The sequence below is a fragment of the Passer montanus genome, unplaced genomic scaffold (genome assembly GCF_014805655.1).
Source record: "Passer montanus isolate IOZ18808 unplaced genomic scaffold, ASM1480565v1 scaffold60, whole genome shotgun sequence".
Classification (NCBI taxonomy): Eukaryota; Metazoa; Chordata; class Aves; order Passeriformes; family Passeridae; genus Passer; species Passer montanus.
Window position 1 is genome coordinate 1,291,357 of NW_024371038.1, and position 23,211 is coordinate 1,314,567.

Here is a 23,211-nt window from a genome sequence, read left to right on the forward strand (position 1 = left end):
AGAGCAGCATTTTGAATTGCCTTTGCCATTTGAAACACTGACAAGCCAGAACCTGCAGAGAACACTGTCAGTAGTTCAGAACACAGAGCAAATCCTTGCCCACACTGCCATCACCTACTAAAGAGTGGCTTTTTTAGAGCGTCAGTAGTTCAGAACACAGAGCAAGGCTGAATCCTTGCCCACACTGCCATCACCTACTAAAGAGTGGCTTTTTTAGAGAGCAAATAGTGGGGAGACAAAAGTGGGGCATCTCATATAATAATACACCCACCCCTGGAAGTGTCAGCATCCCTGGAAGTTTCCAGAAATACCTGATTAACATTTATGCACTACTGTCCTGGAAGGGCTTTTAAGTTCCCCAAAGTCCTCTGTTCTCATTGAATAAAGTTTATAAAGAGGCAAGAGAAAAGTGCAGTCTTTATAGCTGAACACCCCAAAGACAGCTAGAAAGTCACCTGAACAAACAAATTGCTAGGCTTAGTTGCTACATATTTTCTTCCAATTAACATGTGCTTGAAATAGAAGTAAAATTCCATGGCACTGGTTTTGCCTGAATTTGTCCTCTGGATTACGACAAATACTCACACACACAAAAAAAAACAAAAAAAAAAATCTTTCCAGGAGCCTTCAGATAATGCTTACCATGAAAGTTTTCAACCCTGTAAAGAAGTATTCAATTATAGCTAATGCAGTAAGTTGAATTTGGACACAGTATAAATCAATATCGTGGGTATAATAGAAAAGACAGCCAAAAAAGATAAAAGGATAACAAACTGCTTTTTAGTGAAGCTGTTAAAGAAAAGACTGTGACTTATAAGTAGTTTCTGTTAAAATGATATACAAGAGGGAAAACAACAGTTACTTTCCACTTTTGTGCAGCTTTTTTGTCTTACATAAATTTAATTCAAATAAATTAAATGTGCCAGGTAGAAATGACAGGCTGAATGCATCAAGTTAAATGATGAACTCCTCCCTTCATGACTTCTTTTTATTTAATACTTTTAAACACAGGATTTTTAAATTATTTTTGTATAATTATTTTTCTTACTAACAACAGTTGATTCAAGGCCATTTTCCTTTCTCCTCAATGTCATTAGCAAACAGAGCTTCCACAGACAATGCTCAAGGATCAGTCTTCTCTAACATGACAAAATTTGAGGCAAGAATACAGAATTCTTCACAGCTCTTCTCCAGACACAGCTTCTGGTTCTCTTGTTGGTCAGCCAGCTGCTGTCACATCAATACCTTTCTTCCCCCAAAACCTTAATTAGCTAAGACAAGTCTGTTCATGAGCAGATCCAGATGGCAGGTTCCACTGCAATTTGGAGAATTATCCTTCTCCATACCACTATGCTTTCTTTGCATATACCAGTAGTGAATTTCAATGTGCAGTCATCAATTAATAAGTATCAAGTTGTCATCACTCTGTTGTCTGCAAAGAAAAAAATTCACAATTCTCCAATCAGCAAGAAATGCAAGAGGAAGCATCTACCCATACGAGCTCAGTTTTGATCCTTCATCTTTGCTCTCCCATTTCCACACACAACTCTAACCCCTGCACTGGACAGCGATGTAAAACCTGCTACAGTAGCAAAAGCTCTAGATCTTCACTCCAACCACCAGCCTTGTGCCCTCAGTACTGCACAGCATAGCATGGTGCATATTTGTTATGCTCAATAATAATTTTGCTCACACAAATCTCTTATTCTGCACAGTGATTTGCAGGTGAACATGAAGCTGGGCCTGGCTGGAATTCTTGTTAACTAGTTGGTTTTCATGTGCCCCAGCAGCCACTGGGATACCTGCCCATCATCATCATCTCACATGTTCCTTTTTTGGCTATGGGGTCCCCTTTTGCCAGGGTACACCAAAAGTATAAAAATGTACTTCACAAAAGCATCAGTATATAAGCAGACAACTATCCTCCTGCTAAAAGGGGATTTGTTACACCAGTTGTGATTACGTGTCCACATTTTAATCTGCTCGTTCTCCCACAGCCTGGCTTCCTTGCACAGTGCCCACAACCATTCTGTGCACAGGAATGGATCATCCTGGACTGTCTAGGGACAGTGACAAGGTCCCTCCTGTCTTACAGGGCTTCAGAGGTGTTATGCTGCCTCAGAAACAGAATTCAAAGCAGACCAGCAAGCACCAGATGAGACATTTGTCTCTCACCCCCACCTTAAAAAGGACCACTGCCACAATGCCCACAAGAAGACATTTACCAGTGTGTTTCCAATATTCTGGCAGATGGTATTCAAACAGCTTGCCTCAGACACAACATAGTTTTGGGATTAAGCACCAACCTCTGGCTGAATCACCCTCTCACTTTCTGCTACTACTGCAAGCTTAGTAGCAAAGCTTTTTAGAAACAGACAGCTTGAAGCAGAACCCTTGGTAGTTTCCTGCTGTACTCCACAGTCCTCTCATCAGTTTTTGCACAGCAGTTTTCATGAGAGTCTAACAGTTAAAACAAGTTTAAGCTGAGAACTGCTGCCTTTGCATCATCATTTGACTAAAGATCTAACGTGAAGTAAAGTACAGGAGGAAAAACAGCATCCAAATATCAACAGGCTGAATTCTGGATACTCCAGCATTCGTGGAGCAGCATTTTGCAGTGAGAGGGGAGCTGTTGTACTTCTCAAGAAAACACTCATTAAAAAACACCCTACTGACCTCCTGCAGCAGCAGAGGAGTGGAAAAGAAGTTCTGTCTTTTCTGTAGCCAGCACTGCTATGGTCTTTTAGAAATTCATGTAAATCTGTCGCTGGAAAACCACTTTGTTGGTATTTCTGAAAGAAAAAGCATTTCATTTACAACACATGAGAAGATGCTGGGCATGAAACATTCTAAAATTTCCTCTAGAGTGTGGCAGTTAAACCAGATTATTTGGTTCAATAATTCAATATTGCTGTAGGAAGGAAAGACAATATTCCCATCCTAGAAACACTACATTGCTTGCTTTGTTCCAATATAAGTGACAGAAAATTCACATTGTTCACAGATTCTCTTATGTTTTGTTTGCTGCCCATAAGGCCAAGCAAGTGATCTCAGGCCATAATGGTATTGATTCTCCCTCGTTCAGTGAGCTGCTGTGCTCACTGCAAGTGCCCTGGGCTCCTTTTCCGTAAAACCTCTAATTCTGGATGTGAAGAGTTCAGTGTGTCTATTCAATATTGCCATGATCAAGAAATGCTATGAAAAAAACAAGTTCAGCATACTGAAACAGCTCCCAATTGATCCATATAAAATGCTCAGAGGGAAGAGTCACTAAAACACCATTTTTTTGCAGATCAGACCATCCAGTAGACTAAGAAGCACAGACAATTAAGCTATATTTCGAGGTGCTTCAAAAGCAAAACTCTTGCTTGGTCTGGAAGTTGTAGCTCATGTCAGACCAGCCTTATTTTGCTGGCCTGTACGTGACGCCAAGACAAGAGATGAGAGCTGAAGGGTGTGATCCACATTGCCCTCCCACTGGTCACTGAGGCTACCAGCAGCACAGAGGGCAGAGAGCATTTGAGATGAAGAACAGAAGGTAATTACTGAAAACTGAGGTTCACTTTCAGACAGTCCATACTGGAAATGGATTGCACAATTCTAACTTGAATGAGAAGTAGTGCACCTCTCAGAAGACATTTCCTTTTAACCACACATTTCTAAGCAGCACATTAAAGAGGCCTGGACACCTAAATGACTTTAGAGTTATCTGCTTGAACCTTTCCAAACTCCTGCCAAAGGCATGTCTCTGAGACATCAGCAAGCCCAGCCATCCATCCAATTTTGGCACAAACTAAACTAAAATATTTCAATAACCTCATCACACATCAGCAGCAAAGGTAGATGCTATGGTGTTGAGCAATTAACAAGAATGAATACAAAACTGAATAGAAGTGCAACAGAAAACAAATGCTTTACCTTTATGGTGTCATAGGAGTCAGTAATGAGTGCAATAAAGAGGCTGAGGATCATGTATATAAACAGACTAATGAAGGAGTACAGATATAATCGGCTGAACATCCACACCAGGGAACTCTTCTGTTGGATTTGAGCAAATGTGGCAAACATATCATCACCATTGACCAAAGAAAACAGACATTCAGCCACTGTGTTCAGATCTTCAAACTAGAAAATGAGTACAAATTATTAGCAGAATATGAAGATCAATCAAGACTCAAAGATTGAGTTTTACTCAAAGCAGACATAAAAGCCAACTCAGGCAATTAAATGCTACCACACTTCCCTGTACATTCAGGCCAAAATATGCATCAGTAATAGAAACTATTATGTAGTTTATGTAAATAGTATGTAGAAATATCATCTTGACTAAGCATGATGTGTTGAGATCAGACATAAGACTATTTATTATCAAATAAAACTTGTGACGTTCAACAGGCAGAACAGTAAATAACTGACCAGCACAGAAAGCTACTGAATTATAAGCAATTCTGGACCTGCAGAAAAGTATCATTCCATTTCCCAAAGCACAGCTGAAGTGATTTCACAGAATCTACACAGTGGTAGTATGCTGGGAACACCATCCACATTCTCTGGCTTCCCAGCTCTGCAGCATTACTGGAGTATGGGTAATCAATCAATACTGTGTTAAGGGGCTAGAGTGAGCACATAGCCCTCAGAACTCAAATGGTCCAAACTGAATTAACAATCTGTCACTCTATGAGCTGTAAATACAAGCTATAGTTGTATTATGAAGCTACTGGAGCACAGCCTGTACAAAAATCATGGCTTAATTTCAAGGACAGTCTCTTAAACTCCAAACTCCATTTCCCCAAACTGGAATGTGTCCTGAAGCTACCAGGTAAGCCCACTTCCCATTTTGCTCTGTCCTTCCAAGTAACTGGATTTCTTAACTACAATTTATTGGACAATATGAATTAACAGCCACATTAAAATATTGTGTATTATCAATGAACTAACACTATTGTGGCCCCACAATGAAACAAGATGTCAAGAGGTATATGCTTGTAAGGAGAATATATTGGTGCACAGGAACAGCAGGTCTGGTTTACACCTATGGCTTTTTTTATTATTCTTTTTGAATTTAATTTTAAAGCGTGAAACTCAGCAGTACATTATCCAGGAAGAAAAGAGGCGTGGCACAGGTAATTTTTGAGCAACTCAAGTTTGATGCATTGACACAGAGAGAGACCTAAGGACTTCTCACCTGGAAGCCCCTGGACTGACATAGCACAAAATTACTCCGACTGTAGTAGAGGGTGTATTTCTATATTTTTGAGCATAAGGAGCTCTCCAGTGTTTCTGCACATCAGGGAAGACTCTTCCCATCTCTTCCAGGATGGCTCAGTGGCTGGAGAGCCCCTGGGAGCCAGCCCTGGGCTGCCTTGCACAGTGCCACATCGCCTTCCTGTGGGACACCGGGGAACGGGCAGGAACGGGAATCCTCCCCATCTCCAGCTGCTTTCCTTGACATTCATACACGATATTTAGGCAAGAAGTAACACTGTCACAGATAAGCATGTTGACTGCCCTTCCTATGGCTCAGATAACATACTTGTGGCAGGGGAGTTACAACAATAATTATGCTGTGCCTTATAATGTTATAAACAACTGAGCCTCTAGTGTGGCAAAAGATCCCACTGCATCCAGCATTCCCCAGAGAAATGCACTGTCATCAGCTGGGAATGTGCAGGCTGAATCCTTGCATTGCCCAAAGGGGAGAACCCCAGTAAGCCGGAGCAATGCAAGCTCTGCAAAAGCACTGCAGCACGTCTGTCACACACACTGTGTGCACCCAGAGACCGAGAATGAGAAATCAGGCATTTGTTAGTCATTAATGGACATTTAGAATTTGCCACGACAGGAATCTGCTCTGTTCAAACTGTCACACAGAGCATCTGCCAAGAGGAAAAGCAAACAAGCTTTAGGGCTGTTTTGGCATGTGTTCTAGAATATACAAAGCCTTGCTCCTGCACCCAGGTTTCAGACAAGACATACCAGGAACACACTTTGATACAAACCTTAAGAAAACAAACAAACAAATCCACAACACACCCCCACACAGGAAGGGAAGCAAACAAGACAAGCATTCATCCATCCCTTTATGAGTCTCCATCCCTTTATGAGTCACAATTTAGGAGCTGAAGTTACATAGCATGGGGAAGATTTGGAAAAACAAGGCCAGAGCCAAGGCGATTTTTTTTTTAAAGTTCCAGCGAACTATTTAGTGCCTCTTTAACCCAGCTGAAGTGGGATTGCCAGAAGAGGGCAGAAGAGACAGACCAATGCACATGGCCTGGGCAAACCATCCCCTCACCACAAGCAGCCTGGTGCTGGAGATCACCCTGACTTCGAGCACACAGTAAAAGCAAGAGTAGTTATTTTGTTATAAGGAGCAGGTAGAAGGAGCTACAGATGGAATGAGAAACACGCCCATGTTCACGTTACAGCTTTTAAACAGACATTTTCATTTAAGACATATTTCTCTTGGCTTGGCTAGGAGCTACACACACACACAGATGTTCCCATCATTACACCACAAAAAGAGGGATACTGCTGATGTACCTTCTCATGATAAGGTCCCAGGACAATCCAACCACAGAAAGTGTAGCCAAGATAGATCATCCCAGCACAACAACAAAACCGCAGCACTTTCGGCAACGATGCCTGCATAGTCAAAATGAGCACCTAAGTCAGAGCAGAGCAAAGAAGGGGGGAAAAAAATCAAAACAGAATTAGAGAGAGAGCTGGAAAAAAGTGGCATGTATATATACATATATATATATATATATATAAAGGTATGCTTTAATTTTTAGACATTTGATTCTCTCCTTACATTGTAGGTTTGAAAATATCCCAGGTATCGGATGACTCCAACCCAGACAAACAAAGTTGATGTTCCAAGTAAAATGCTGCAGACATCATAACTTGTGAGGTTCTGAGGGATGCAAACAGAGCAGGTGGTCAAATCACAAAGCAGTAGATATGTCTGCTTGACTGCTATTCAAGTTCCAGCAGTTCAAACAAACAAAGCAGGGCAGCCTCATACTGAAAGCTGTTGCTACATCACAAAAATCAGATCAATGTGAACTGCAGTTATTTACTGAGATCATTCAAACACAACAGTGCTGCAAATGGAAGTACACCTATGCTGATATTCTTGAAATTTTGCATGAAGAAAAAAAGCCCTTAGTTTGGTTACAACACAGTTTCAAAATTCGATTGGATAACTCAAAATTTACTATTTGCTGCTAGGCAAAGAAGCTCTCGTGCACTATTTAAAAAACGTGAGCCATCATTTACACAAAAAGTGACCCTTGGAACTACAGCCCTTTCCATGCTTACATGCATTTACATCTCTGAACAGGTTCTCTGCCAGCAGATCAGAACCTGACCATCGTTTCATTACAGTTTTTACCACAACCAAATCTACTTGCACCTTACTTTAGAAGGCTAGAACAGGTTGCAGTAAGCACATGAGAGCCATCTAGCTCAAGTTTTCCTACTCTCAATCCCCTCCTCAACCTGCAGCCAGTGATTCCCAAGTGCTTCCCCTGAAGGCCACTCTGGGATCTGCCCTTTGAGCCTCAGTACACATGAAGCAGGAGCAGCACACCACCTACTCTGTTTTCCCAGAATACAAAGTTTTGTGAACCCATGAATTGTTGACACACATCTATTGAAGATTAAAAAAAAAAAAAATAGAAAAAACCAAAAAACCAACCCCAAAAGCTCCTGAAGAGCTGCCAGCTGGACAAAGCACATTGATTTCAGCAAGCTCAGGTAGGGAGGTCAAGGATGAGCAGGTCACACTGTCTGTGCCTCTGCTTGCCAGGAAAGCAAGCTGTGACAATCCCTCAAGCCATCAAGAGCCCCATTTCATTCAAGGGGAGGACTCGTGGTTTCCCAGTCCTGCACATGCTGCTCCTTACTGAACGAACAACTCAAATTGCTGGGTCTTTCTGTTAGGACCTGTCTACCCACTGGTCCCATACCAGGAATTAGGGGTCTTAGCACTGTGGAAATAAGATGTTTAAATGGCTTACATGGTCTCACTGAAAGACTTTGGGTAAGAGTGACCAAAAGTAGTTATTAGATAAACTAGAAAATGGACTGAAATAAGCAAACAGATGACTATTGACTATTATAGCTCACTTCCACCTGCCCCCAGATTAAAGCATGTTTGTAGCAAGATTAGTATTTTAGCTAAGTATGGAATTCTTACCTTGGCTTTTATTTCCATTTTTAGGATTGACCCAATGATTGTCATCACATCACTGATAATTACCAGGACATACCACCCGTTCAGGAACTCCAGGCGATCAGCATAGCAGACACGGCGCTTGTATTTCTCCAGGAAGAAATTCACAAATCTCTGTTGACAAGCATTTAGATGTTTAGTTACAGGTCGCCTTGCATGAAAAACGTGACAATGTTCAAGTTCCACACAACAGTATTCACTGGAATAGTAGTTTAAAACTTATTCTCAATAGCAACAGAACTAAATAGGGAAAAAATTAAGATGGATTTAGGCCAGTGAAAATGAACTTTCCACAGAACACTTGATTTCATAACCTATTCCCACTAACCTGACCATCGCCTGTTAACCCCTTTACCATAGGTGCTATCCTCCTCTAACAGAGCAAGGCCCCCAACTAAAGAAGTGAAAAAGAACTCAAATGCAGCTACAGGGCAAGAGCTCTCATTTCCCATAGAGCAAACAATATCACCTCTATGCCCAGCACAGCCCATCTGCTTTCACTTGCTCTTTTTGCTCAGAATAAATGTGAAGTGCCTATTCCTGAGAGCAGTTTGACAATGCCTCTAGAATCACATCCTCTTGACTTTTGGTCTTGTTTCCAAGCTACAAAAAGGACATATTGAGCTAGATAAACAAGTGTTTGTGTTTTCATATCCTACCTACCATGGACTCTAACTCTCATCAGCCACATGCTTACAAAAAAAAAACCAGCCAGAGTTAGATTATGTGCTGTGCTTTACATTTTCTCCAGTTAGAGCTGGCTTTGAGGGATCTTCATTAAGGCATTAATTTATGACTAGACCTCTATGGGAATTCCACTCTGAAGCCAGGGAAGAAAGATTTGTGGTTTGGAGGTGCAGGACACTTTGCAGCACAAAGACTCAGTCATTCTGTCTAAAATCCTGGGGAGGGTGGGGGGGAGAAGTCTCCTTCTTTTGCCCATTGAGAGATACAACAAAATACTTCAAATTCCAGCACTACACAAATGAAATCCATTCACAGTTAGCAATTGTCCACCAAGACACCTACACATCCTTTCTACAGGTAACAGTAAGAGGGACATCTTACAACAGGTTTACCCACTTTAATGCTCCATGTTTCAAAAGGTCCCCTCCAGAGGACCAGCAGCCAAGAAGGCAGAGACCAAGCAAGCATCAAGGCCACGAGCACCGTGCTCACCTTTTGCAGCCTCCAGGCAAGAACGATGGAGCGTGTGCAGAGGATGAGAGAAGCCAAGCAGCTTAATATGACAAACCCATCAAAGACTAGAATGTACTGAGTGTTTTTCTGGAGAACTGTGAAGAGCCACAGAAATAAAGTAAGGTTAGACTTTTCATAACTTTTTTTATGCAAGTTATGTGACATTTTGTAACAATTCATGCTCAAATACTCTCACCCCATAAGCAGATGGTTACAAGCTGCATTCTTCCTGCAAGCATATCTTGAACACAGCTCAGCAGATAATTACATCAAGACAGTCATGGGGACTGGGCCACAAGAATGAAAAATATGTTCAAGTTCTTCAAAATAAACCCAAAAATGGGTACCTTAATACCTTACCTATCCAAATGTGCTTCCACAGTGTTACAACCACACGAGGCAAAAGAAATGCAGATTTGGCCTCTATCAATGCCATTAAATTTTAAAAAAATTCCCACCTCAGTCCGCAATAAGAGACTGGTTGGACTTTCTGTACTGTTTTCTTTTCATCCACAAATTTAAAAGCCATCATGTGAACACAAATTAGGTGTCTTCCTTTCTTCCTTACATCAACAATCCCTATCTTTTCCATAACATACATTTTTAACTATATGAAAGAGGCCAACACTCAATTTTAATTGTTGCAATATCCCTTCCGCTCACCTTTAGTACTGAATTATGCATGGTCCCTCAGCTGGTAATTAGACACAAAATAAACTACTCAGGAACAGATAGTTGAAAGAAATTACAGAGATGGAAGCCAAGGCACTTTGAGGTTATTCAGAATATTCTATAAATTACCACTTTAATATCAGTACAACACGGCATTATCAGAGAAAAGCTGTCTTTGCTGAAGCAAAAAGCAGCCCACTTGACATATTTATTAATCAAGATACTGTATAGCACACTCAAAAATATTGTTCCATCACAGTCCTTTGCAGCAAGTCACCACATGGGAGAAGCAGTTGCAAAGCCTGTCACAGCTGCTGTTTCTTTAAGGGTCCTTTAGTGCACATTCCTGAGCTGTCAGACCAAGCCTTAACACTGCAAATACATGGCAGATGCCAGCCTTTGTTCATACTTTTTGCCAGCAGTGGCAAAAAAAGCCAACACAAAAACCAAACTTTCAGAAATAGCACGCGTCAATCAGGTAGAAGAAAAATAAACTGAAAGCTGTAGAAGGCTTCAGTTGGAAATTTATCCAGTGTTAGTGGATTAAATTGAGTTATCTCAGAGAAGCACAACAATTAAAATCTATGGAAGGAACATTCACCCTCCTTGCAGGTGGAGCTCACTGCTAACACACACTGGCATGCGGAGATGATCACGTCATCTCACAACACCCTCACAACAGGAATTATTTCCTAGCTCTTGATTAGCAAGAGGTAATGAATTGCTTTAGGCAAGTTGCATTGTTTTACAGGCAGGGGGATGAACAGGCTGGGGATGAACAGGCTGGGCAGACTGCTACAGACCAGGGAAAGCAAAGGGAGACCCATAGCTGCTGCTCTGCAAACACACGTCCACCACACTTACCTGAGTTAAATATGTGCCAGTCTTTGCATTCCTGAATGTCGGTGTCACTATCAAAATAGACCTTGATTTTTCCACTGTGGGCTCTATTATTGAAAGTTATCTGAAAATACAGAGCTACATCAGAAACAGGAGTAAGACTGCATTCCAGAAAAAGTAATCCTGCTGAGTGCCTTGGACACAGCATGCATTAACACTGTTGATCAGATAGGCTTTAAGAAAGTTGCCCCCATAAATGATAGTGCAGGCATAATTTGAGTAGATCACATGTATTGCCTAATGAGCAGTATTCCAAGAGGCCAGACTTCACACTCAGTCTTTAGATGAAGAACAATTCCTTATCCCTCTCTCAGGTTATGAGGTTACCAACTGGAATATGTTACAAAGCAACATTGTCTGGTGGCAGCAGCATTTCAGCAGCCTTTGGGAAGGAGGGGTGAGGGCCAGCACATGCTCAGCTGTGCTTCTCCTGCAGGCCAGGTGTGAGGATGACACCTACACCTTAGCCTGAGCTCTCCTTACATATACAGGGTTGGAAGTGCCACAGCCCATTTTCACTTACAGTGTTTTGAAATGCATAGCAGTCAGGCAGTTCACGGGCATGGATTGTCTGAAGAGCAATGCCTTTCAGCTTGAAGGAGATTTCAACCTGTATCAGCCTGGATATTTGAAAAATTGCACAAAGATATTTAAATATCACAGAAATATACACAAACGGCACAAATCAGAATCCACCATATTAATATGAGAGAACAAGTTGGAATAATTTTTTAAAAGCCCCATAACTTTACCTGTAAAATTCAAGATTGAAAAAAGAAGAGTTCAGCTTCAGTTCAGCCTTCTTACCAGTTAGTTCATTTGGCTTTAAAAGGATACATTCTGGAAAGTCAAGAGAAAAATATGTTATCATAAAAACTTCACATTGAAAGCAGCATTAAACTAAGATGATCAGTGTGTTATAGCAAGTCCTGATCAGGCAAAACATTAATTTTGAGCAAAGCTATTCAGAAGCCCAGCTAGTGGGGTCAGAAGGAGGTTTGTGTACCAACTTGTGAGCAGCCAGGACTCAGCTCTGAGAGGCAGGAAGGGCACCCACCCATGGAAGGTGCAGACTGACCAGCACCCAGAATTCCCTGTTTGAACCTCCTGCACAGAGGGGGAACAGGTGTGTTTAAGAAAAAGAACAGCAAAACACCACCTCAGCATCAACTGCAGATTTGTAGGTGGTTGAAGAGAGCCTCTTATAATCACAGCTGTCTTTCCTAGACAGGTGCTAAAAACCAAGAGGGAAATAGGCAAAAAGCATGGCAATGTTCCTGTGATTGTCACACAAAAAGCTACTGGTTTTAAGCTTTAGAACTAGGATTCAAGTACTCCACAGCACAATATTTTAAGTGCAACAGTACAGTACCTGTTTCAGTAGAAACATCTATGTTCAGTGTATCATTGGAAGGAAGCGTGCCTCTCTTGTACTGCTGTTTACAGATTTTTAGACCTGATTCTTCATGTTCATAACCAAGGGTCCCCAGGGATATGTTCTTTAAGTGCCTGTACTAGTTTAAAAATAAAAACGGAAGTAGAACTTAGAGAAAGTAATTGTTTTTTTGCATTAGAAAGCAAATTGAAACCTCAACGTTACAGGTATCAATACAGGCTTTTAAATGAAAAACCTTTCACATAAAAGCTTCCCTGTCAATTTACAGACAGGAGGGCTGCTGGCCGCTAATTAGCAGTGATCAGCATCCTGGTGACACAGCGGCCAGGAGCCCTGTGCCTGCTGGGCTGGCTGCAGATGATGACACACTGTCAGAGAGCTGCTCATTAGACCTCAGGGCAGTATTGCTGCTAGCCACACACCCCCAGGGACAGCTTCACCTCATGAAGGGGACAGTTTTCACACCACCTGAAACTCAGTTGTTGTACACATGGTCCAAGTCATGGTTCCTAGCAAATCCATGCCAAGAACAAACCCAAAGCATCTCCCTGTGTGACTACAGAAGAGGGAAGCCATGCATTCACTGCATCACCAGCAACCAGGGAACAGAGCTTGAGCAGCTCCAAAAGTAACTTAACCTGCCAGCTTTACACAAGCACAGACACAGCTGAAAACATGCCTGTGAGAAAGGTATTTTCTTTTTCCACTTATTCCAAAATATAGCACAAGTTACCTTCTTCATTTGCAAGATACTCTTGAAAACAAGGACTAACAGTGAAAGCAAATGAAGCTGTGCCAAACCAAGCATTGTTCAAACATGGATCAGCCCTGAGCAACACCAAGAACTACATTCCAGCCCAGTCCTCTCCAGGCTTGCTTTCCACACAGCCTTGGTGCCTACTGGAAGCAAGATGCACCCTGTGATCCCTGGAGTCACACCTTCCACTCCTGTGGAAGTGAGGCAAGCCCCCAGGGCACAGCCTTTCTGGTGGCCCTTGGCTCCTCAACAGCTGATCAATGACTAACCATGAAGGAGAGGAGATCAATGGACCAGCCATGAGGAACAGGAGATCAATGACTAACCATGAAGGACAGGAGATCAATGGACCAGCCATGAAGGAGAGGAGATCAATGACTAACCATGAAGGCAGCTGCCTGCCAGCTCAGTTTCCCAAGAGCTAACACTGTCCAAGACAAGCCAGACAGAACCATGGCTTTTTGGGAAGAAGGCAGGAACACACAGCAATTCCTTAGTTTTTATCATTACCTGACCCAGCAAAAGAGCTCAGGTCAGTGTACAGCAGTGGTCTGCTCTCAAGAAAGCATTTAACTTTCTTGAAGGCCTCAAGTAAATAAACATGGGAAATCAGGCAAGATTTCTCATTACTTAAAAATTTGTTCAAGTGGCTTTGACAAAGATTAGTCCCTTTTCCCGTTTAACACGGATTTCTTTATCATGCATCATTCATTGTCATCCTATTTCCCCCTTCCTATGGGCATTGTGGCCACCAGCCCATCTCATCAGTGACATCCCAGCAGGCACTAACCACCACACACTGCATGCCCAGGAGTGGAACTGCAACAGGAGCTGCCACACTTGTATGCAAAGCTCTGCCTTGCAGTGCCACTTTGAGTGCACAGCTCAGACAGCCCAGGAGCAAAGCATGGCCTCTCACCCTGCCAGTATCCGAGCTCAGAGCAAGCCAAGGAAGCCACATCTGACTAAGGCAGGTCAAGTGAGTGGAAACAGCAGTTAGTCACAGCTCCTCATCCCCCTGAGGGCATCTCCAGATCACTGCCTGCAGCAGCTGCTGCCCCAGCCACGTGTGCTCTCAGGCTCTGCCCTGCTGACAGACAGCACGAGGTGCTGGGCTACCCACACACCACCCCAAACAACACCAGGAAACAACAAAAGCAACATTCCTGCTTATAAATTCCCAAACAGCCTCAGAGCAGGCAGCAGAATATCCTGGTCTTACACAGGGCAGAGCACATGAGTAACAACTTCACACAGCTTTGTGTGAAGCAAATAGCTGAAATTGCTATTACACTTTTTTATAATAATATAAATTTTAAATTTGTATTAGAAATTTTGTAATAGAAACTTCAGTTTGAACCCGGTAGAGAGGCAAGGGAAACCTGTGTATTCTTCCAAGTGTAAATGTATGTTTGGGCTTTTATGTTGGTGGTCTGTTTGGGGTTTTTTTCCAAAGAGTTAGAATATCCCCAGTGGTATATTACACAAAGGTTAAAACTCAGTTTTTACAACTCCAGCTTTGCTGTGCACAATTACTGTTTTCTGTAATGTCATTTCCTTCTGCTTCACCCACCCAACCATGCATTTCAAAAACACAAACCAGAACACCAAATCCCATGTCCTCTAGCTGCCCATCTCAAAATAAAATTTAAAAAAAAAGAAAAAAAAGCTTTGCTTTTAGCTTGGGAGTCATCTAGATTGGCTCTTCCCACAAGGCACCCTCTAAAGACAGACCAAAAAAAAGGCAACAGTAGTCAATGTTCACCTGAAAGCATGCTTTTTGAATTCTTACATGTGATATAAAAGTCTCAGGAATGGCACAGGACACTAAAGAACCCAGATGTCACAATTTAAATCTCCTTAAAGGATATGACTATATTTATTCCACACAGACATTGTATGAAGAGACCTTTTTCTGATGCCTGGCTCATTCTTGAGGATATAAAGCTATTATTTCTCTACTGTCTTGTATCTGGAATTCACCTCAGCCTTAGTGCCTACAAAAGAAGGAAAGTGAAACAAAGCAAGCAAGGAAGAAAAATAAATAAAAAAGAAAGCATGGTTTATTGCAGAAACAGTAGCAATATGGAGAGTTCAAAGAAAGATAGAGAAAACTACTTCACCATTCATTTCAAATGGCAGTACTGAGAGTCTTAGGTCTTGTCCAGCACTTTTGATCTGCTGCTGGATCTGCTGCAGCTTACAGGAGAGGCCAGGAGAGCAGCAAGCCCCCACAAGGGGATGATTGAGAGAGGTTTGGTCCTTCACAGCCCTGAAACTCTCAGATGCTGCTGGGCACAGCTGCAGTGGCAACACTGCTTTAATCCAGGTGCCAGAGCTCATGTGCCAAGGGCAGTGAAAATGAAAGGTGGTTTAAAGCCACTTTTTATTCATCCTGTGTTAGTAATTTCTGGGTTTATCATCATTCCCAACACAAGACACATTTCATATCCCAGAGTCTTTCATCTTGTGACATCCAAATATATTAATACTAAATACAAAAACTTTTACAGAATTTTCATCCTAGATTTACTCACTTTTCTCTGACAATTATAAAGGAACTGTCTTTAAAATATCATCCTTAATCAGAGTGAATGCCTCTACACTCCTAAGTACCATGTTCCCCATTTTGAGGCCTCAAGCCCTCACCACGAAGCTGCAATTCAGGAGAGCTGTTAAGGACACATATTTTGAAGCATGCATAAGCATATTCAGGCTCATAGGGCTCCAAAGTAAGACCTAAACCAAGGTTCCAGTTCATGCAAGATGAGCAATTTTCAATTTTCTGGATTTTGGTATTAAGAACTACCTGAGTAAAATTCTGGTTTGGATTCATCTCCAAGAGATGAAAACTCAGCTACAACACAAACTTGAGGACATCCCCTTTTCACTGCTTCAGTGAAACACCAAACTGAAATCCAAACATTGAAATAGAAAATCAGAAGCTTAGCAGAAGTTTATAGCTGTAGCTTCAGCTTTAACACAGTTATCAACACACACTCACACCTACCTGATTAATAACATAAAAAATGCTATCATAAGCATCCTGTTGTGTGTATATACTGCAGCTGTAGTCATCTTCATCAGTTCCAGAATAGCCTTTCAGGAATAGGTGTTTAAAAGCATCAATGTTTTCCTCTTTGAATGAGACCACCAGCTGGTTACTCAAACCAAAAAAAACAAGCTGAGAAAAAAAAAAAAAAATTGCCAAGAAAAAAAAAAAAAAATTGCCAAGAAAAAAAAAAAAAGAAATTATTTGAATTTTGAACAGTGGTCAAGCAGCAGCATTTTGGAAACAGCTTTAAATTACAATAAATACAAACCAGACAAGTGCCTGCTGCTGTAACTCTGGCAGGAGCAGAGCACCCTTTAACCAGTGGCATAAGATTACCAAAGCCAAGGGTATCACATGCAGGGCAGGTGAAACAGAATCTAACTGCAGCAACTGAACAGACAGCTCCACCACTTGCAGCTTTTACACATCATGGACCAACAACTCCAACTGGGATTTGCAGATGCAAATGGCAGACAGGCTAACTTAACAATACAACCTGCTGCCCCTGAAATGCTCTGCTTTGCCATGGACAAATCCCTGCACCTTTCCTACCTCGGGCATGGCACAGGATTAGAGCAATAAAAAGCCTCACCTGCCTGACCCAGGTGCTGCTTAAGGAGGATATAACAAGCAGGAACAGCAAACAGCAAGGTTACTACTGAAGACTTGGAAATGGATGGCCCTATTTCCACCACCACCACCAATGAAAACATAAACAGAGCCTAGAAACTGCTCGGTTTTCCACAAGAGCTTCTTCACAGGCACAGTAGCAGGAGGATATCCCCCAGCCCCAGCCATGTGCCTGACATCTGAACAAAACCAAGGGCTAACAAGAAAATTTTCAAGCAGCAGTCCAGAAAAATCTTGTGGCCTTTGAAAACCAAGCAGCAGAGCACCCCTGCTCACAAAGGACAGAGACTGGGGCAGCAGACAGAAAAATCACATGTTCAGTGATACCCCCAAAAATGGAAGCCAGTGGGTTAGGACAGATGGCAGTACTGAACCTCTTCAGAGACATGTAAAGTTGAGACATGTGAAGTCTTCGAAGGAAGAGGAACAACCCAGCATGTATATTCAGCTGCTCTTGCAAACTGTCAGACGTCAGTCTTGCATTTCAAAGGTTCAGAAAAAGTAACTTCTACCTATGTGTGTGCCCCATTTTGCTTCCCTCCACATGCAGTCACTGTTAGAGGATTGTACCACAACCAAATGCACTGAGACACCAGTGCAGTTCATAAACACCCTCTTCTTTGCCTCCACGTAGTATCTCAAACAATACAAACAGACTTTTCAAATGCCTTTCAAATGCATTGTCTGATGACAGAAGCAAGAGGCACATCCAGTTCCTGCAGCCCAGCCATCCCATCATCATCAGAAACCACAGCATCTTCACACTGAATGTGCACCTTAATTTTCTGATTAGACATCAGGAAATAGCACTTTTGAAATAGTCCAGTGAAACTGTAATCTAAGAATGCCACAGTACTGTGACAAGCCTGAAGATAGTGCTGAATTTCATGGGAAGAGTAACTTGCTTTAAAGTATGTCAAAAATGGCAAAATTTTGACATAACACTTTAAAGCAATGACTGCCCTAAAAATCTCCAGGAGGCTTTCATAATTTACGTTATTCTTCCCCCTTGAAACACCTTTCACAGTATTTTTTTCTTTATGGACTGAAGTGGGAGGTTCAAGCCAGTAACAAGTGCCCAGGGATGGCAAAGGCCCAGAAGCACAGAGCTGCTTCTCTTGCACATCATTGCTACTCTAAGAGTAAAACCAGAGGATTACCTGTGTCGTAACCATAAGTATCTTCAAAATCTGCAAAGCCAATTTCCATGGTATCTGACGTCTTGCTCTGTATTTTTCACATGGGTTCATGAAGTAAAACTTCAAATCCTCTTTCAAAGCAGTCTCTTTTAGATCCAAATCTGACTGAGTCATCATATTTCTGCCACAAAAAACATATTAATTAGAAACCAACAGAACATTTTGGCAGACAATTTCCTCATTGCAGTATCACCTCAGATCACCACATGACATAAAAGGTCCAAAATAGTTTTTGGGTTATCTTATGGAAATGCAAAAATATTTTCCTGTGATCACATCACTAAAATTCCTTCAAACACATCTGATCATTAAAACACACCATTTAGACAAATAATTAATAGGCATTAAATAAGAGGGTCTGTAATAGAAAGAAATGTAGACTTGCTATTACTCTCTTAAAAATCAACTTGAAACAAAGAGGGACCACTGTTAACATATTTGTTAATTCTAGCAGAAGAAAAAGGTGTCTTAAAGATTAAACCAGAGCAGGCTTTACACACACTTCTCTTATGAACATGCAGCTTCAAGGGCTAAATTCATAGGCATTTACTTATTTAAATACCTGGGCATTTAAAAATCAGAGGACTAAGTACATTGGACTGTTGTGTTTTAAATCAGCTTAAGTTTCTCCTTTTCAACTGAATGGGACATGGAAAGAACTTTACCCATCTCCTAATAATTTTAACCCTGTTTTCCAGTGTCATAAATTTTCAGAACTTTCCTACTTCACACGCAGATCAGAACACAACTTGTAATTCTTTTCCTCTCTTTACAGGTTAAGAGTATCATATCTGACACCAGCTGATTATCAGTCCCATTGACCATTCAGAATGTTGTTCCCAGTGTTCTGAATTTTATAAAGGATAACATTTTGTCTGAGGCTCAAAACCAAAAGCATCAATTCCAAGTCTTCAGATGCTTGGAATACTTTTTCATTTTTACTTTTTGTGTCCTCACCTGTCAGAAGTGCACAGATATTTAAGCTCAAACTGTAGATCACAAAGGACATTTGATTTGTTAGAACCAGCTGTCCCACAAGAAGAGACATTTCAGTTAAAGAAGCACAGTAAAGCTGACACTGTGGTGTTTCCTCAGAAGAGGAAGTGAAAACAACAAAAAATCTATTTTAATATTAAAAGCTCAAAAGTTATCTTTCCTACCCAGCCTTAAATCAATCTTTCATGAAGATGATGAGAGGCAGGATGATTTTGGTTTTTGAAGCAGAAAAACATGGGAAGTTTCCAAGAAAAAGAAACTGCGGGCAGCATCCCTATTTAAACATATAATAAAAACATACTGGACCAGCTTTAGTAACATCTAAGATGCAAGAACTCTGAAAGATGCAAACACACCTGGCAGAAGAGCATGTGATAGTTACAGCTGTGAGCACTGGTTAAGGACACAGGGACACACATGCTCCAGTCCTGCACTGACACCAGAGACACCACTGCTCCTCTCAGCCTCTCTCCAGCAGGCAGAGCGTGGGTACACAGAGAGCAGAGCTAACCCACAGTGAAAGGGACAGCAGGAGGTGGGGAAGAAAGAGGAAACAGGGTTAAGCCAAATCTGGTCACATTTTAAAGCATGAAGGCATGACACAAGAACCACTCCAAGACTTCAGCAAAAGCCTTCCCTAAGCTTCCAGTAAAAGCATATCAGAAGTGACAAATCTTTAAAAATAAAATAAAAATTTAAAAAAAACCAAACAAACACAAGCCAAAACCTCACAAATCAAATAGCAAACTTTCTAATAAGTGGGTTTTTAAAATATTCAAATACATAGCATAAAAACCATAATGGTTTATTCCAAAGATGTGTGTCAAGACCTTGCAGATATTCCAAAAACTTGATGTTGACTAATAACAGCACTTTCATCTTTGCACAACCCTCATTTGTGGCTAGGGATTATTTTCATTGATGTCTTAACCTCCCTTTATTAATTAACTGTAGAAATTATGAGCAGAAAACTTGTTCAGCAAAAAGCAGCACTTTTTGTTTTTTTGCTTAAGAGAGATCAAAGATTCAAGCCTGTATCACTGTTGGACTTTGTCTTCCAATTAAAAAACAGACATTCTCTGGTGTAGTATTTAAGAAATAATTCATTTTTAAACAGGTGAAACAGGTAACAGGACAACAGGTGAAATAGATCAACTGGTTTTGAATTCATTCCTTTCTAGGATAGATTAAAAATTACATCCAAATAGACCACATGAAATCAGCAGAACTAGAACCTCCAACCAAAGCACTGAAGAAGTTTAGAAGCCACAAGAGACTACCAGTGATTTACCATATTTAAAACAAACCATCTAATTCTACCACACTGTCATTAGCCTAATAATCTAAACCTAATTGAAGCAAAGTACCCAGCGCAGGACAGAGCAATGAAGCAATTAAGGTCTGACACGGTGGTGTAATTAACACCACTTAATCGGTTTCCACAGCGTTTTGTGAAGCACTGACACAATCCAATTTTCGGTGAATGAAGACTAACTGCACAACGCATGCTGAGGTGCACATCCAGCTGTCATGTGTCATATATTACAACGGGTACTAACTCAGCTCCAGCAGCTGCACTGCTGTCACCCACACTTCACTGCTGTACCTGGCAGCACAGTCTGTTGTTCAGCTGTTCTGTAGCGAGGCATTTTGGAGCTCAACATTCCACTCAAGAAAGAGGTTTCAACAATTTACAGCTACCTACTCATGAAAAGACTTGTAGTAGTTAGCTCTTCACCCAGCAGAAAAAGCACCATTGAACCAAGTGGCTAAAGTGCGCTTAGCTAGTGAGCACAGTCACCTTCTTTAATGAGTAACTCACTGGGGTAGCGACACTAACAGCGCCCATCAGAGCTCCGTATCAGCAACATTTATCTGCTTGAGCTCTGTATCTTGGAGAGGTATTAACGAGAACCCTGGGGTCCTAAGGAAGCAAGAAGGAGGGAAAAAAATAGGAAAAAAGCCATCCTTGAGCTGAGTTCTACGAGTCAGTCTGGGGAAGCCCAGCTTCACCTTCCCGATCTGTACTAAGCTCAGCACGCTGCCAGAGGACGGCACCGCTTCGCTCTTCTCAGAAACGTCGGGCAAAGCCCTCCCGTGCAGGGCTCCCAGCGTCACCCCGCCCGGCTGCCGCGGGAGGAGCGGCCGCGGCCGGGCCCGCACGGAGCGCTGCGCTGCGGGCGGAGCGCGGGACCCACCTGTGCGGCAGCCCGAGGGACACGCGTGTGCCACGAGAGCCCGGGAGGGACACGCGTGTGCCACGAGAGCCCGGGAGGGACACGCGTGTGCCACGAGAGCCCGGGAGGGACACGCGTGTGCCACGAGAGCCCCGGAGGGACACGCGTGTGCCACGAGAGCCCGGGAGGGACACGCGTGTGCCGGCCCGCTGCCCACCTGTGCCCAGCGCCGTCCCGCCCGGCTCAGCCCGGCCCGCTTCCCTCACCCGCTGGCGGCGGCCCGCCCGCCGGGGAGGGACTTGAGGGGGATCTCCATGGGCCGCGGGGCTCGGCCGCTGCCCGGGCGGGGCAGGACTCGGCGGAGCAGCCCCGGCCCCGCAGCCTTTATGGCCCGGCGGAGGAGGGCGCCCGCCCCACGTGCCCCGCCGCCCCTGCCCCGAGCCTCGCTGCTCTCGGGCACAGGCGCGACTCTCGGCCATGTCCCGTGCGGGGCTGGCTGGTGTGACACTTGGGGATGTCCTGTGCAGGGCTGGGAGTTGGACTGGATCAGCCTGGTGGGTCCCCTCCAACTCAGCATAATCTCTGATTCTGCCATAACAGGAGTTATCTTACTGCCAACTAGCAGTTGTAGACACGGTGATAGCACGCAGGCAAGACTGCAGGTGAGATTAACTACTACAGAGTTGGTTGTCTTGCAGGTCAAGAGGTATTTAGTTCCTTCAAGAATATGGTTTAATGCAGTTACTCCAAACTTAACTTATGAGTCTAGAATGTAGACTCATAAGAGGCATCATTGCAGCAACTGAGCTCTCTACCTGCCCACACAGTGGACATGGGCAGCACAGCATTCTTACATAATGCTCTCAGATGATGCTGTGTTTGGTTGTGATCACATTGTAAGGGAAAAGAAGGAACAAAGCCCAAACATCCATATGCAGTTTCTCAACATTAGCTGCAAGAGCATTGTGTCAGCTCATGCATGAAAGTTTTCTTAAAGCTTCCTCTGGCATTAGCTACTGTTTGAGGCAGGAAGATTCTCCTCACAGGTGCAGCCACAGGTTTTGTTTCTTACAGCAGTGTCTGTGTGTTGTCCTACTTCTTGTTTCTGTTCCTGTCCCCCCATCTGCCAGATAAATTATGCCCTTATATATTTTAATACTGGATAGGTATGAGCACATCCAAATTTCATTTCTTACTCTTTTGTATATGCACTGTTTATCTTCTCTTGAGAATGTGCTTCAATCCAACATGGAAACTGGTACTTAGAAACAAGTAAGCCTGCCACCTCTTCCTCTCAGTGTAACTTCATTATGTTAAAAGATCTGGTCTGTGCTGAAAACAAGAAATTCTCCCTAACTGTATATGCAAAACATTGGCATTGAAATGAGCCTTGGTAGGAAAACAGCGGCTGCCCAATACAGCACTCTGCAACTTATTTTCATGAGGAAGTGCTGACTATTGGTATTTTCAGGTGACTTTCCAGAGCCCAGTGAGAATCAGAACAAAGAAAATCTCTTACCCCTCCACAGTTTCTTGGTCAGGGCTGAAAGCCCTGTTTCCCTTAAGAGGGCATATTTAAGCATGAGTTTATCAGATGCTTTATCTGCTTCCTTGTTCTCCCCAGCTGCATTTTACAGTTCTATCTGTGCCTGCTTGATTGTATCAGCATAAAGATACCAATGTCTCTAGGATGCAGCTTTACATGTGCTACCAGCATTGCTAATGCTGAGATTCTTGGGAGGTCACAAGGGTTTTTTAGAATAGGATCATTGTCACACATCCTGGCTCTGCAAGGCCATAACCAGCACATTGTATGTTGATAAGATTAAAAAGCCTCACCACACACACAACAGATCTGGCAGAGCTGTACTTCATCTCAAAAGCAGCCAGCAGGCTAGAAAACACAGCATTGACTGGTTGGCTTCTTCTCAGGCGGGCAAAACAGGCAGATGAAGATCAAGCAATAGAAACCAATCTTCACTGGAAGATG

General features: G+C 42.5%; 1 protein-coding gene across 6 annotated transcripts; it reads right to left on the bottom strand.

Moving 5' to 3' along the window:
* Positions 1 to 970: 970 nt before the first annotated feature.
* Positions 971 to 21,618, bottom strand: MCOLN2 (mucolipin TRP cation channel 2). 6 transcript variants are annotated; one of them, XM_039727211.1, is made up of 14 exons: positions 21,488 to 21,618; positions 18,010 to 18,169; positions 16,175 to 16,348; positions 12,384 to 12,525; positions 11,764 to 11,851; positions 11,535 to 11,631; positions 10,976 to 11,075; positions 9,419 to 9,534; positions 8,204 to 8,353; positions 6,815 to 6,916; positions 6,544 to 6,666; positions 3,919 to 4,125; positions 2,677 to 2,792; positions 971 to 1,432 (listed from the first exon to the last, which is right to left on the bottom strand). In XM_039727211.1, exons 1-14 carry the CDS (start codon positions 21,535 to 21,537, stop codon positions 1,396 to 1,398), a joined length of 1,662 nt encoding a protein of 553 aa, XP_039583145.1. In that variant the 5' UTR covers positions 21,538 to 21,618; the 3' UTR covers positions 971 to 1,395. The 6 variants fall into 6 exon arrangements, with proteins under 6 accessions (XP_039583145.1, XP_039583147.1, XP_039583150.1 ...); XM_039727213.1 differs by lacking the exon at positions 21,488 to 21,618 and adding an exon at positions 21,439 to 21,477; XM_039727216.1 differs by lacking the exon at positions 21,488 to 21,618 and adding an exon at positions 20,750 to 20,818.
* Positions 21,619 to 23,211: the final 1,593 nt, after the last annotated feature.